We start from the raw sequence: 16,857 nt of genomic DNA on the forward strand, positions 1-16,857 counted from the left end.
TTCTACTGCAATGAGTTCAGATTACGGATGTCATCTACCTGCTGGTCTTGCTGCTGCCGGTTCCCAGAAGGCACGCTTCTCTGACTCTGGGCCCTTTGCTGCTGCGCTAACAATCGCTGGAGGGAAGAGGGTGAAAAGGCCGTCAGCGTCTCGGCGTCACAGAGCTGCGAGCTTCAGGTGACTGCCGCGGATGCACACACCTACAGTGTAGCCTCATCTGGTGTCACCTCTTCCTGGGACTCCCTGGCCTCAAGCCACCGTAGAATTCGGTCTCTTGTTCAATATAAACTTGCACTTCATCAGGGACATTTTCCCCAGTCACCCTACCCCCTCCACCCCCTCAGACCTAGCTGGGGGTGCTCAAAGAGCATCCTGTCCTTCGAGTTCATGGTCTGTCCTCACCGACAGACCACAGCTCCCTGAGGGCCACAGCGCTGGCTCTGTTTGCTGCAACACTTCCTGCACATGGTTGACACCCAATAAACCCAAATGACGAAAGCTGTTACTCTACTTACCTGTAATTGGGAGATCTGAGAAAGCTGGTTTAGTTGGGATAGCTGGTTCAGCATGGCTACCTGTTGAGGGCCAAAGAGCGGATTCAGGCCACCGTTGTTTGGTGCATACTTCAGCAATGAAACTGGAACCTTAGGATCACAACGGCAAGTTAATAATGTTGATCAAATAAGTCAAAACTAACTAAATGTATGGTGTATTCTGAACCGTCAATAGAACAATTAAATCTGTGGACTATTTACTTGGAGGGCTGGTTATGTTCTGTTTTCTTTTGCTTTATTGTTCATATATACTTCCCTGGGTTAACTAAAAGATGACAGGGGTGAAATCTTAAACCAGCCAATTTACTTTGCTATTGCCCTCCTCCCCTTAAGGTGTTTTACGGAAGGTAATGGTAAATTTTAGGTTTCATTTAACTTGGACTCATTTTCTTTACCCTGCCCACATCCTTCGGTAAGGACAGCTGATGCTGAATTAGCTGCATCTCAAAGACACAAGGATGAGTCATTAGCCGCCTCATTCAAATATCAAGTTTCTCCAGGTCAAGAGAAGAGAGGAGGGCAGGAGTGATTACCTGAGGGGAGAGTAATGGAGGAGGCACTTGAGCACGGAGATTAGGCTGAGATGAACTAAGAGGTTGTGCTGGAGGCTGCTGCATGCCCCGGGGTTGTGCTGCTGTGTTTCCAACACCAAACATACTGGGATTGCCATTCTACAAAACCAAGCGACAGTGAAAGAATACCAGTGGGATTCTTCAGGGGCAGACGTCCCAACACCACACTGTATTACTGACTTAAACACAGTAACTACATGTGAGAGAGATCTCATTACTTATATAAATCATTGAACAGAGAGCCTAAAATACACATGTGGACTTACCTGTCTAACAGAATTCAAGTTTTGCATACCCAGCCCTGCTATGGAGCCAAGGGCCTGGTTAGGTAGTGCACTATTTGAAGGGGGAAGCTTCATGCTTTGACTGGACATAAACTGCATGTTTTGGGATTCATCTGCTACAATGCCATCCTGAGTGGACAGACAGAAAGATGTGCAACACCAGCCAAGCAAACAAGCAGAAGGGAGAAATCATTGCAGGAACAGAAGAGAAGTCACGCGACATTGCAGCACCAACAGGAAACGGGTAGAAAACAGAAGAGATTAGTGTTAATTCTAGAGTACATAAAAAGAACCAGACATATTTTACGGGATTAAGAAGAAAATACAAATGCAATCCCTATGCTAAACTGAAACATAAAGAGGAGAATGAACTACGAATCCAGTAACAGCACCAGATTATAGTACTTTATATTAAATGCCCTAAACCACTGATGAGAAAATTATGCTATTAAGTGTACTGGTTTATCAGCCACAGGGGTAAAACAAAACAAAACAAAACAAACGAACAACTTACCTTATCAAAGTAAGGGCTGCGCTCCATGGAAGACTCTTTGGAAATCTGAGGCCGAGAACCAGGGCCTTTCCCGACCGTTCGATTGTAATCACCAATATTTAGGCTATGTTTATCTATCTCCATTCGTTTGTCCTGTAACATTCCTAAGAAATGCAGGAAACTATGTTACTATGTAGGAAAACAATCTCACTGGCTTCAGATAAATTTACAGCAGAGAGCAAAATCTTCACTCCCCGACATGACTTCTGCCTTGACAAGAACATGTAAAAAATGCATTCAATAAATTTGGCATGCCCAGAAGTAAAGCTGGGTTTAGCAGATACTGTTATTTTACTGAACCAATTAACTTGAAAACAGAACAGTACTAAGATGGTTAAGACTTCTTCAGTCATCTTTAATCTGCTTAATTTAATAATAAAAACATAGTTCCCAGATACAAATAACAAAAACAGCCAAGACAAAGCACCATTGGATAGATGCACACTATGTGCCAGGCACTGTTCAAAATGCGTGTTCGAATTTAATGCTGGTAACACTACTATTATCACCTCTGTTTAGCAGATGAAGAAACTGAAGACCAGACCGTTTTACATCTTCCCCTCTCTGTTTTCCTCTGTCCATTACTCTCCTCATTTTGACTTCTCTGAAACTTTAAACTCAATTTCTTGTCTGCCGAATCTGTTATTCCTATAGATTTCTTATCTCTAATAATGGCCACTTATTGATTGCTTTAATGGCTCTCAGCTCCAAAGTCACCCTTTTTGACTGCTGAGTGAAAAGGCCCATCTGGGCTCTTTACATTTTTCTTTTGCCAGGCTTTGTCAGTAGAGGGCGCTGGAGAGCCACTGAGGGAGGAAGTTCAATGCGCTCTCTGGGCTGCTTCTCCACTGTCCCATTTCTGCAGCGCAGGGTGCTCAGCCACACCCCCGGCCAGCGTCTCCCAGCATTCCCACATACCTCCAAACCGTGAGACACCTCTCTATGAACAGCTCTGCCCAGCACCCTAGAGGGCAGATTTCCAGCAAGTCCTACCAGCACAGCAGCACAGCAACTTCTCTGCCATTCGGTGAGCCACGGAGGAGGCAGAGCGCTGTCCTCACAGTAACACACCCATATTCTGGATATGAATTTGTTTTTCCTGGCTGTAATGCTTCTGCCACCCGTTGTCTTGCAGAAGGCTTAATTCTCACAGCACTGCGTCTAATCAAGGAACTCACTCCACAGCAAAAGGAGGACAGTGATGGGATCACGTCCATGGGATCACGTCCATGGGATCAACTGGTCTGACTGCATACATCATCACTCAGAAGTAGCTAGCCAAACTGATAGGCAGAACTGATTACAAAGCAAGTCAGGGGGCAACATCCTCAAAGGATGGGCACCTGGGTGGTACAGTTGGTTAGGAGTCTGACCTTTGAATTTAGTTCAGGTCATGATCTCAGGTTTGTGAGATCGAGCCCCATGCCAGGTTGTGTGCTTATCTCGGAGTCTGCTTGAGTTTTTCTCTCCCTCTATCCTTCCTGCTCCTGTTCTCTCTCTCAAATAAACAAATCTTAAAAAGGGAGAGAGGGGGATAGGCTTCTGCCTCACAGGACACAGTGTCTCCCACATCACCAGAATACAGAGGTCTGGAAATCAAAAGGTGAGAATGAGAGTGGCTTCTCTCGCTATTATACCTCATAAATCACTCAGAGAATTCCTGCTTCCTGGTCTGGCAACTCTGCAGGTTTGGAGATCTCAAGAGACAAAATGGTTCTACTAGGACACACATCAGGCAGCTGAATTATAAGATGAACATTGCATCTGGACATTTTGCCTTCCTGTGCCACTGAACCACAGGCAAAAAGGAGCTTGTGTATTGGCTGGCATGACTGATTCTGATCACCAAGGGGAAATGGGTTTTCTAATATAAAATGAAGGCCACAAGGATTTGAATCCAGGGGTTCTCTGGGGGGCGCTCTTCAGTATTTCCAGGCCCACTAGTAAAGGTCAACTAAAAACTACAGCAATCAAGAAAAGGCACATGAATAAGGGCTCAGACCCTCTGGGAACAGAGTTTTGGGTCATTGGACCAGCAGAAGAACCCAGGGTGCCGAGGTATGGCTGAGAGTGGGGCAGCAGGAATGGGTGCTGCGAGAAAGAAGCCATGCACACCAACCACAGCTTGTGACCACGACAGAAACGTGGGCAGGACTCGCTCTGCATGCTTTCTATGGCTCATTACACGAGTGTGGTTGTATAGGCTGACCACTTTCTTTTCTTTCCCGTTTATATTTTATTCACAAGCTACTGAAAGTTAACTTTACAACTGAGTCCTTCAGTCTCAATTGTGACGGACTTCGAGCAGCCAATAATAAATGCAACAACTCTTGGGACTATGTCTATCTCAACTTGATGAGAGGGCAGACTTCCTCACTTGTAGGAAAGAAAGCTGTACCTTGCTAAGAAGAGAGACGGTCGCTTTGCCACTAGAGTGGAACAGAAGTGTGTGCACAAGGGTGCATACGGAAGATGGGTGGTCACAGGGTGGGGTGAACTGTACCAATCATCAACCCACTGCCTATCAGCTCTTACTGCCCCGAAAAAAAAAAAGGGATCTAGACCCTTTACCTATTTTTCCCTTTGCCAGCTGACACTGCAGCTTTGTCGGTAGAGGGTGCAGGAGACACCGCCAGAAGACCAATGGTGCCTCCCAGGTCCCGGGGCTCTCTCTTGCAGCACAGCAGCTGCTGCCCCAGACACATGCCCCAGCCAGGCTTACCGCTCCCCCCAGCAGCCAGTCTGGCAGTTTTGTAGCAGAGCTCAAGTGAGACACCTCCCCAGAAGGCAGATATCCTGTGGTTCTAGTGTGGCACCGCAGTGACACCTCTGCCATGTGGTGAGCAGAGGGCCAGGTCCAAGGGTCTGGATCTCAGCCCTGGCTCAGATGCACACTCTCTCTGTCCTAAGGTTAGTGATCTCTCCTTACCTCTGCTACTCTACCTTCTTTTGTGGTCCCTTTACTTCTTACTAGCCAAACCTTTATTATGAGAATAATTCTTCATATTTATATTAATAAACCTTCCTGCTCAAATCACTGTGTAATTTGCTCTCCTGCCTGGAATCAGACTAACAGAATAACACTCCCACCTACTAAAGTGTCCAGTCAAGAAAGCTGGAAATCTCTCCCTCCCCCTGCTCCTTCTGTTTCTTTCTCTCTCTCTCAAATAAATAAAATCTTGAAAGCAAGCAAGCAAGCAAGCAAGCAAGCAAGCTGGAAATCCGCTTTCACCACACCCACCCCCCCACCTCTATAATGAACTGGTTCAGACTGGTTCTCAACTTTGTTGATCCTAATTCCTTCATCTTCACCGAATAAAGAGGCTTCCCACCTACTATCTTATTTAGAGCTTTGAAATCACCACTGGCTACTGCAACAAATCTCGAACCACTTTTGACACTTTCAGTATCTTTTTCTCAGTCTTCTGCCACCAATCTTTTCTGTCCTAGGATCTTTTGAACCTGTAGCCATATTTTTTAAAAAACATAAATCCCAATCATGTCATTGTCCTATTTAAAATTACTTAATCCCATACCTCCAGAATGAAGTTCAAAGCTCCCAGCTCCTCATGATTTAGCACCTGCCTCATATTCTAGCACCCTCCCCTGGTTGAAGCTTCTCTCATCACCACACTCCCACCACCACAATTAATTTATGTTTCTTCTACTGCATGGAACTACTTCCATTTCTCCAGCCTGGTTCAACTTGTCTCTGTCATATGATCTGGGCCTTTGCACCTACTGTTTCCTAAATTACTAAGAATCTATCACCCAACCTGGATAACTCCTTTTTGATCGGACTAGATCTGAGATCATCACAGACTACAATCATGATGACCTTAGACCTGCACAGGGACTTGTACTTTGAAGGCAGTCCACTCATACACCACCGCACTCTAGTGTATGCTGAGAGCACAGGAATGCTGTGACAAGAACTCAGATCTCCTCTCTCTTGGTCCAGGTCAGTGCTTACTTAGAACCAAGACATCACAGAAACATTTGTCCATCCATGATGAATATGAACCCCAACTGATTTAACTTTTTTCTTACCTCCAGAAAGATCCATCTTATTGCTCTGTACATTTTCTTCTGGTGAGTCTCTCTGAAGTAAGAAAAAACAGTGTGTTAGCAGGTCTTAATTTATCAATGAAAATAAACTAAAGATGAAATTTTTTACTTTACTTCACTATTTGTCAAAAATCAAGGACTGCAAAACTCTTTTCACTGCCTAATAAGAAAAAATTTTCAAAATAAGGTGTGATCAATATTTTTAGCTAAAATTATAAAAATAAAGGCGGCTCCAAGGCCAATTTTACTCTAACCTCCAGCACATTCATACAACTGAAAGACAGTACTAACTTGTTAAGAAAACCAAAAAACCGTAGTTAGAGTAAATTTACAGACCACCATTAAAAGGGGAGGGGTCTGCTAGGAAAATACACTTACCGAAAAACTGATATTTGAAAACTGTTTAACGAATGGATTTATCCAAGCTTCTTCTTGTTTGTTTCCACCTTTCATGGTTCCCTTTGGAAAACAAAAAAGTAGAAAGCTACCATGGCCACCTCTATTGATCTGAGCACAGTGATGGATTAATAAAAACTTCAAGACAATTCCCAACTCTCGTTTTTAGCCAATTAAATTCTCCTCCAACAAACTCTTAGCAGAGTTGTTAACAATTACAAATCAACTTATTTGATTTTCAACTTCCTTTGCTCCAGTCCTCTGGTATAGCTGTAATGTACAGAGAAATCTCTAAAGGCAAGTAGTCAGAAGGAAAAGACGGAAGCAAAGGGCCTTGACGATCCACAAAAAGAAAAAAGATCCTCAGAATAATGAGAACTGCTCATCACAGTTTCCAGTTTACAACTGGACTGTGTTCTAAGTGCTTCATTACAATCTCGACTTGTGGAGTTCTGACACCACACTAAAGTCAAAGTAGTTGTTAGGTTCCATAGATAAGTCCAAAGAAGCCAATGTAACCAGTAATTTAATTATGCTATGAGCACTGTACTGAAAAAGCATCCCATGTTTCCAAAATGAAAAGCTATTTTAAAATTTCAATTTGTGTTGTTGAGGAACACAGTACCCCAGCGGCAGCTGAGGCTGGGGATGCCCCCACGGCCAGCCCTGGTGCTGGCTGCCATGGCTGGCTGGGCATGGGCAGTACAGAAATGACTTTGAGACATGTTTTGAGGAAATATGGTCCTCGATGATGAACCTGGCTGACAAGAGGCTAGATGCCCCAGGGACCACAGGGCCAGCCACTCTTGGTCTGTCACTTTAATTCCCCTTTCCCGTTGCTACCGCCTGTTCCTTCCGACCATGGGACAGAACACAGCTTCACGATCCCCCCCTCCCAAGCGCAGGTCTCTGAAGCAAGCACCTAACCCTCACCACGGTTTCTGAAGTCCTCCTTGATTCCTCTGCCCCCTACCCCAACCCCCATGCCTAAATGGCTGCTGAGCCCTTCTGTCCCTTCTATTCTGAAATGCCTCTCCAATCAGTCCCTTGCACTACACATCCACTCTGGCTTCCCAATTCAGTCCCTCACTTTTCACCTGAATGAATGCAGAAGCTTCCTGACTGAGATCCCCCAACTCTGGTCTCTCCTCTGTGCCAATTATCTTTCATAGAATCACTGGTCAGCTTTCTTTAAAGAAAGTAATTAAAAAAAAAAACAAAACCCAACTCATGCTGCCTTCTATGCAATATCACTGGCTCCATATTTTATACAGAATAAAGTTCCAATTCTTTGGCACGATAATGAAAAGACTTTACTATCTGCCCTTAATCTTTTTTTTTTTTTAAATATCTTATTTTTATTTATTTATTTGACGGAGTGAGATCACAAGTAGGCAGAGAGGCAGGCAGAGAGACAGGGGGATGCAGGTTCCCTGCTGAGCAGAGAGCCCGATGTGGGGCTCAATTCCAGGACCCTGGGATCATGACCTGAGCCGAAGGCAGAGGCTTAACCCACTGAGCCACCCAGCGGTCCCGTATCTGCCCTTAAGCTAACTATAGAGCCAGATCTCTTGTTACCTCTTTCCAGAAATTCTACAGGTTACTAGTCAGGCTATTATATTCCCTGGCACACCCCACCCACAGGCATCTTCCAAATTCAAGTGGTCACTCCTCAGCCCTCTCCTATAGCCCCACACTAGACTCTGAACTCCTCGAGGGTGCAGCTCATTTCCTAGTGTTTTTGAATCCCCAGCACCAAGCACAGTACCTGGCACACAGCAGAGGCTAAATAAGTGTTTGCAGTTGCTTTCTAAAAGATTTTTACTAGCAGAAACAAAGGAGAAAGAGTAAAAAGGCTACACACCCTTTCCCTTCTCCTTTTTTTGCCACTCAGACCCTGTAAGGAAAGACAAAGTCACAAAACAGCATGGTCCAGTGGGAAGAATACAGGGTTTGGAATCGGAAGACCTAAACTTAAGTCCTTGCTCTGTCACTTACTAGTTATGCATCTTTGGGCAAGTCACCACCCTTTCTGGTCTCAAATTCCTCATCGGTATTCTACCTCGGAAGGTCATGAGGATCAAATGGCTTATGTAAAATATGGGAAAGCACTTCAAAAGCTATATGGAGAGGCAATAGGCAAATTCAGCCACATGAAACTTATTTTTAAATGAAAATGGCAGGTCCTAGACTGAGAATCCCAGGATTAAAAGGGAGGGACCCTGGTGGGCAACTAGTGGAACTATTGGATATTTGACCTCTAAGGTCAGGGGGTGGGGGGAGAGGGGGGAGACCGGTTCTCAAATAGGGTGGGGTAGGGAGAACCACCTGGGGTTCTGGGCACATATTCTGAAAATGGTCCCCAAAAGAATCTGACACCAGCATCCAACAGCATGTGTTAAGAACCAGTGTTCTACGTCAGTGCTTCTCAGCTCTGGCTCTGCATCAGAGACATCTGGGGCCCGATTTCCAGAACTATAGGAGGCCTGGGGTACAGGAAGCCGTACTTGTAAAGAACGCCATAGGGCTCTGATGCACCAGCAGATCTGGGAATAAGATCTGTCCACATATCAGAGAAAAATCAAACTCTGCTCATTCCTAGGGATTTTTGTCACAGGACCTTCCGGGGGAGGGGGAGGGCTACGGATGGGGGATGAAAAAGATGGTGATTCTGGATAAAGGGGAGGTCAGAACTGCAGGTGAGGTGGAATGGGAGATGAACTGGCAGTGCGACGGAAAGAGTCAACATGGAGATCTGCCCTTCTCTTCACCCCCACCACTGCAGGCACCACCCTGGATTGAGGGGTTGTCCCAGGCAGCACTGGTGGAAGGGGAGGAGAAGAGAAATCCCAAGCTGTAGCAGTGGGGAGAAAGGAAGTTCCTGCAGTCTTCCGTTTCCTAGGTGGCTGCCCATATAAGAGGCTATACCTAAGTTGGGGACTGCCTACACTGTACTGATTGCCAAAAATGGGCAGGAAGAACATTAATTTTCTGAGGGTAAACTACCTGTGGAATTTAAAGTTTCAAGAGCTTTGCCCTTGAAATGTTTACCTTCGATGACATTTTCTTTGTATATGGTGGCCAATTTAAAGATGAGTTAAGCTCTTGAGATGAATTACTATTCCACATTCCAATCTCTACATCCTCTTCCTCTTCCCAGCCAGTGGGGCGATTTCCAGGCAATGGCATATCATCACCACACCAGCCATCTTGCATAGATTTTGGCCCTGATTGTGGATTTGTGATATAAAGAAAAACATGCTTTAATCAAACAATTCTTTCTGGACGATGAGCACTCATTAAGGGAGCTGGGGAATTTAAAAAAAAAAAAAAGACACCAAAAACCACTTTTATTTCCCTTCCCAAATCTACATGGTAGGATGCATGTTTTATACTGAGTTGAAGGTTCCACTAAACAAGGTTTTTTGTTTAAAGTAATCTCTACACTCAACAAGGGCCCCAAATCCATGACCCTGAGATCAAGAGTCATGTGGTCTACCAACTGAACTGGCCAGGCGTGCCTAAGAAAGAAAAAAAAAAATTTTTTTTTAAGTTTTTTTGAATTAAAAATTTCAGGGGTGCCTGGGTGGCTTGGCTTGGTCACTTAAGTGTCCCACCCTTGATCTTAACTCAGTTCTTGATCTTAGGGTCATGAGTTCAATCCCTGCACCGGCTCCACGCTGGGTGTGGAGCCTACTTTAAAAAAAAAAAAAAAAAAAAGGCAGTGAACCATCTCCCTCGCTTTTTACAAACCGAAGACTCCTAACGTGAACAATGGTGGCCTTCTTGTTCATACTCATTTAACAATCTGGATGGCAACACACAGGGCAAAGAGGATAGAGGAAATTTCAAAGAATTCATTTTGATAGATATTTTCAAAGACAATGGCCACAGAGTATTACAAGTCATAAGCAGAAAAGTATCTCAGCTCTACACTCAGCCTTGGAATTCCTATGGAGTACGCCACACACAACTTAAGGGACAGTGACAGTGTTCAACCGAATGTCGCATCAGGACCCTCCTGAACTTTGTTCACTTTCTCTGTAATACTCTGGGAGTAATCTGGAACCTGAGCCAGACAGTTTGGATATGTATTCACATGATTATATATCCAGTCTCTCATGTTGGATAACATGAAAGTTGGTTGACTAGGTAATCTTATTTGATAAAATATAACTTAGATTTAGTGAAGTACATGCAAATCCTTATCAATTAACATAGTTCTAAGGCAAGATAAGGAAATTCAGAAAGCTAAAAGAGCAAACCAAGTTATAAATTCAAAGAGGCAAACAGTGAATCATCCAATATAACGAGACACAGGTACATTTATCAATGATATAAAAACTATCTGATTATTTAATTATAGACAATGAGAGACCACCACTGCGACAAAATAGCTACCGGGAATTATCAATAACTTACCAGATTTGCTTAATGCTTGAGGACCAACAGAGCTGGAGCCCCACGTGGATGTGCTGGATGACGCAGCAATGGGCTCCCCCCAGCTGGGACCACTGTCTATGGGTTTACCCCATGCTGAAGTACCATTATCCACAGTTGTGGCTGGAGTAGAAGGCTCCCCCCAGGGCTCACCCCAGCCTTTAGAAAGTATGGGAAAAGAAGTCATCAGCACATGGTAGGGTGGTGCAGTGGAATAAGGGGCAATAAGGAATACTTAGGGAACAAAAGATTCACATTCACATTCACATTCACAGATCAAATAATGATGCTGTGATGGGCAAAAAAAAAAAAAAATCTGTTTTATGCAAAGATGACAAATCATTTCCCATTATCATAATTTAACTACACGATGTGAATTTTTTTTTCCCCATCTCTTCTTTCATAATTGCCCTCTGGGTATAGACCAGATTGTTTTGAATGACCTTAATAAGAGCAAGTCATCCTCCTTTGAAGATGAATTTAATTTCTGGAAAAGTCAAGCCATTCTGAGCCAAACCTACTGAATCCAAGCAGGTAATCAAGCTGGGTTAAGTGTGTGTACTCAATTTTTGCTGTTAAGTGCAACCTTTCAACATCACTGTTCTGGGGCATAAATAAATATCTACAAGACTATCATACCTAGGCATCTTATTTTTATAGGTGTTGGACAATCCTCCTTAAAAATTCTGAGGTATCAGGTTGTGCAAAGCAAAGCCATAAACATTGTTCAACAGAACCAAAACAGCATTTCCCTTAGATGCATACCTGTTTCTTCTAAGAATTAAATCTAAATTAATACAATAAACTATACTTGGGGGGGAAAAAACTGGATGCTGAAAGGTTAGCTCATGAAAACACTCCTATCACTACCTCTGAAGGGACTGATTATTACTCAATAAAACATCATTAACAAATACAATGCGTTCCAATGACACTTAATGAAAATGCCATTGTCAAGATAATCTGCAGATAGGAATTAGCTCCTGGTTATGAGAGTGGGAATATGTGGGAATAGGCCAGAAAGGTATTATCAAAAGTTTTAAGTACACAAACATACACGCTGTCTAACCAACAGTTAGACTTGGATTTCATGCCTACTTAAATAAATCCCTTCTAAGGCCAAACACAGCACCTGGTATTTAGAGAGTATTGTATCTGGATGCTTATTTTATTTCTGAGGACACTGTAATCAAATAACAAAACCAAAAAGTAATGGCTTGACTCAGAAGAACTAGAAAGTGTAGGGCACTCCCACCTGACACCACTTTCTAGACTCTGCCTTCGGAAGTCTTCCTAGCAGAGAAGGGAGACTCACAACCAACAGGGACCACAGGCACAGCTCTGACAGCTCTGATCCCTGCTGTTAAATGCCCCATCTATTTTTTCCTTCCCCAGAAGTTTCTCCTAGATTAGAGGGGGAAAGCTCTTTGTGTGCATATTCAAATACTCTGTTAAACAAATCAAATGTAGCAACAGTACATTGAAATGAGGCTTACAATAGTGTGAACTATCTTCTAACACCGTCAGACTCCATTACACGAAAACTTACCGGAGCCACTGCCTGCCTCTTTGTTTGAGATGGCACTTGCAGATGGCAGCAACTGGTGTACCTGTGCTTGCTGGTCTGAGCGGCTGCTGCCATTTGGGACGTTTTTGTTCCACATGTTCACATTTTTGTAGTTGTATTTGCTCGGATCTCCCCAAGCCGAAGTTCCGTCGTCAATCTCCATTTTGCGACGTATGGATTCTGGGGATGGTTCCTCCCAGCCTGTGGGCTCTTCTTCTTTTGTTGGGGCTGGTATAGGTCCTCCCAGCCAGCCGGTACCAGGAGGTTTGCCTGTAGCTGGTGGGATTCCCCAAGACCCGACAATGTCTTGTTGCTTGTTCCAGTCTGGAGAACTGACTGGCTTTGACGAATCTCCCCAACCTAGGGACTGATTAGACTTTGGAGGATCTCCCCATCCCTGGGAAGGATTAGGTTTAGAAGATTCATCCCATCCTGATGAATTATTTGGATTTATGTTATTTCCCCAAGTAAAGGAACTAGTTTTACCAAGTTCGTTCCAACCAGAAACAGACCTGTCACTGTCACTACCTCCTGAGCTAGATTTCTTATTAGCCTCACCCCAATGGTTACTCCTTGAAGTTTCCCCCCAGTTTTCACCAGCAGAAACGGACCACCCTTGGTTTGATTTTTGTCCATCACCCCATCCCTGTTTGCTCTTTTGCGAATCATTCCATGCAGACTTCTCTTCTTTGCTGTTCCCCCACTGATTGCTCTTGACCATTCCTGTAGCAGCAGAGTCATCTTCCCATCCCCCCTGGCAGCTTGAGCCTTTGGAATCTCCCCACCTCAGAGCAGGTTTGGGATCTCCCCACCCCGATACAGATGAGGTATCATTACTAGTAGGGCTAGTCTTATCTATACATGCCCCTGAGTTAAAAGTCTGTGTTGCAGAGCTTCCCCAGGCCTCTGTCCCATTGTCAGTCTTTCTTTCCCCTCTAGGTGATGTTTCTGTATCCCAGGCAGTATTCTGCTTAATAGGAGTCTGTCCCCAACCAGAGTTGGAGAGGACACGTGGATCCAAGTCAGTTCTGTTTACGATGCTTTGGAGTAATGTGTGCTGATCAATTTTTCTCCTATCTCTACTCTGATTTTCCCCAGTTGCTTTCTCCTCGAGGCGTCCAGTGCTTTCTGTACTACCTTCACTCTCCACTGTACCTCCTGTTTTGGCCCACACACTGTTCTGCTCATTTGTCTGAGATGTGGCAGAACCCTGATCCTCTTCCTCAGTAGATTTCCATCCGTTTGTAAACTTCTTACCGTTGCCATTTGCACTGTCATTGGAATGCTGATTGCTAGGCAGTTTGCTCCACTCCACGCTGGGTATATTAGTGCCAGTGTTTTGTGCGGGAGTTCCCCATCCTCGTCGACTTCCTCCAGAATTTGCGCCATTTCCACTTCCCCACGACGCACTCTGGGAATTCGCTGCCCCAGACTCCCACACGCCTCCTCCTTTATTTGTGTTCACTTGAAAGTTAGTGCCCATAGGCCCATTTATGCCAGGCTGCATTAGAGTTGCATTCACAGTGTCACCATTAGCTTGGCCGTTAGGGCTTGAACATTTGTCTCCAGAGTAATTAGAACCATAGGCACCCCACGTAGTACCGTAAGAGCCTCCGCTTTTTGGCTCTCCATTGCTAAGGTGAGAAAGGGAAGTGCCATTCATAACCGACGGAGCCTGTATCTGAGGATGATTCATTGTGCTCACACGCCAGGCCCCTGTATTACTAGGCAGTTCATTATTCTGTACTGAACCGGAGTTTGGTAAACTAGAGGTCATAAAGTTAGTAGTGTTATTTGGTCCAGTCATCTCAGTGGTAATATTCTGAGGTTGACCACTGAATGAAACCTTCTGTGTACCACTTACTTCAGATTCACAAGTTTCCTGAAGGCTTCCCCAGGTACCATGGGTGGAAGAACCACCCACTTTAGAGTTAATACTCTGATTGTTAGGCATCTGGCCTATGGTACTGCACTGAATATTGATGCCAGAACTACTGCTCCCTACAGGCCCTTTGAGGGCAAGTCCGTTGTTGTCTAATACTGGCCAGGCACCATGGTTGCTAGCTGAATTCAAAGTGCTTGGATTTAACCCTCCATTTGATGAAGAACTTACAGTGCCCCAAGCATTCATTCTATTGTTGCTACTTTCTGATTTGCTTTCAGGAGCATCCACAGAGACCTGACATGTGCTTATTATGGCTCCATGGGAAAAACCCCATGGCCCAGTACTACTTCCATGGCCCACATTATTGCTGCTGCTACCAACCACAAACTTGTTTTGGGAACCAAGTCCAGTGCTATTCCGAAGGCCATCTTTTTCACCGCCGGTGCTCCCTGAAGCCATGATAGTGATGTTTCTCTCTGATTCAGAACTGGAGGCAGAATCAGCATCCATACATTCTGAAGCCAACTCTGGATCACTGCCAGGGACTGAGGGCCATGCTTCTTTTTCAAGGGAGTCGTTTACAACAGCATTCTTACAATTTGTGCTAGAGTCACTCGGAGAAGACCCAGGTCCCCGTTGCGAATTTTCATAATGGGATCCTGAAATATTGTGGTTTATATCTAGAATAAAGGAGAAGTACAAAAGTTTATGAAGTATTTGAAAAGATGATAAATATGTTATGAATGTATGTGGTTCCTCGACATTAACTTGGCCGTATGGTTACAAGGGCACTACTTATATCCCAGCTACCAACTTTTCTTTTCCAATCATTAATTCCACACGGGCAGGGTATTTTGCTGTTTTGTTCACTGCTGCTATCCTATGAGCCTAGGGCAGTACCTGGAACGTAAGAGTCCCTCTCAACACATACCTGCTGAATGAACAAACTGGTATTTATCAGCAAGTGAAAGAATTTTGGTATGAGCAAGAACTAGGTGGTAGTAACGTATTAGGATAATGAAGCAACCCAAGCCTAGAGGCCTGACATGGGAAAGAAGGGGCTGGGAAGGACACGGGTGAGGACAAATGAACAGGTTGAACGTGACTACATGGATTAGCAATATATCAGAAATCCCTTCCTGTCTTGCCATTCTTAGAGGAGCTTTTTCACGCCAACTGTTTTGAGTATTAGAACAAGTTTATAAAAACTACAAAGCCTCTTCCATTTTATTTCCTTTTCATTAGTGTTTTTATTCAACCTGAAATACTGCAACGCAAGTACAAATTTTTTTTAGCTGCATTCTCCTTCCTAAAAATTCTTAATTTACCTTCATAGCCATGTTTTAAAGATCGCAGAATTATGATGATTAAAAAATCAAGTGCTGAAACTAAACACCATTAATGAGAGTCAGAGAATCCTATAATCTTGGGCTCACCGCTATATATTATCATCTAGTTGTTTTCCTGCAGATAGGGGGCAGGCAGTTCTCATGCTTCTAACACTTCCCCAGATTCATTTCTCTCATTCGGTTTAAGGATCTGGTAGTTAAAAGTTCTTCAGAGATATTAAACTGCATAGGATGTCTGCATTTAAACTGTCTTTAGGGAGTTGCTTACATTGTAGTTCCTGACTAGAGCAGTACTCAGAATCCCACATAGTGATTTTAAATAACACATATGTTCAAGTCACATCCCAGACCTAAGGAACCAACCGCCAGGGATTACAGGCCTAGACAACAAATATAACTCACTACCGGTATACTGCTAATACGGAAAATCAGGTTCATCTAGCAACGTTTTCTCTCAAAGCACAACTGTCAAGCAGCAAAACACTATGAGCTAGAAAGAATAGCAGAAAAAAGGACTAGAGAGAGACCAAAAGTGTATACATAATTCACCAAATACATGAATCTTAAAGTTCCGTAAGAGACTCTGATCTCCACTCCCTGTTTGGGAATCACTGTTTCAGGCTGCCAAATGAAGTTTGTCATCTTTCAATGCCTGTGTGAGAAGGTTTTTCTCACGAAACACAGGATGCCTAACAGTCTGTCTCACAGGGTAAAAACAAACCAATACGCCAGCACCTGCACCACCAGCAACATCATTCAGCACGGATCATGGATCACATGTTTTCTGAGCATTTCTGTCACTGACTCCTTGGAACAACCCTAGAGCACAGATACACCCTTCACTTTGTAGATGGGGAAATCAAGGCCCAGAGGTTAAGTTACAGAAAATCACAGGAGGAAGGCAGACTTCAGCAATGGGTAATAAAGCAAGGTGGCTGAGAACATGGCTGGAACTCTCACAGACACCGTGATTCAAGTTTGGGCTCGAGGCAGCAGTTGTGTGCCCAAATCTGCAGAACAGGGCTACAAACAGTACCTCTTTACTCAGCTGTTAACTGTACTATCCTATGTGAAGTATTTAATTCAGTGCCAGCTTCAAAGAAGGGCTCCACAAGGGGCAGTTTATGGTATAATGATTAAGAGCAAAACTCTGCAGCCTGACTGCTTGCATTTAAAGGCTGCTCTGCTG

At 44.0% G+C, this 16,857-nt stretch overlaps 1 protein-coding gene across 3 annotated transcripts in view; it reads right to left on the bottom strand.

The window, feature by feature from the left end:
- Window positions 1-16,857, bottom strand: part of TNRC6A (trinucleotide repeat containing adaptor 6A) — a 104,771-nt gene that overhangs the window by 24,758 nt on the left and 63,156 nt on the right. For 2 of the 3 annotated variants that reach the window (XM_080831704.1, XM_080831705.1), the window contains 10 exons: window positions 12,417-14,999; window positions 10,850-11,026; window positions 9,479-9,654; window positions 8,292-8,324; window positions 6,410-6,490; window positions 6,014-6,065; window positions 1,925-2,067; window positions 1,088-1,225; window positions 516-644; window positions 39-116 (listed from right to left, as the gene is read on the bottom strand). In XM_080831704.1, the coding sequence (XP_080687830.1) occupies window positions 39-116; window positions 516-644; window positions 1,088-1,225; window positions 1,925-2,067; window positions 6,014-6,065; window positions 6,410-6,490; window positions 8,292-8,324; window positions 9,479-9,654; window positions 10,850-11,026; window positions 12,417-14,999 (3,590 nt within the window). Of the gene's footprint in view, window positions 1-38; window positions 117-515; window positions 645-1,087; window positions 1,226-1,392; window positions 1,540-1,924; window positions 2,068-6,013; window positions 6,066-6,409; window positions 6,491-8,291; window positions 8,325-9,478; window positions 9,655-10,849; window positions 11,027-12,416; window positions 15,000-16,857 lie in introns of all 3 variants that reach the window. The other variant, XM_080831706.1, reaches the window with a different exon arrangement.

Source organism: Martes martes (assembly GCF_963455335.1).
Source record: "Martes martes genome assembly, contig: SUPER_18_unloc_1, whole genome shotgun sequence".
Lineage (NCBI taxonomy): Eukaryota > Metazoa > Chordata > Mammalia > Carnivora > Mustelidae > Martes > Martes martes.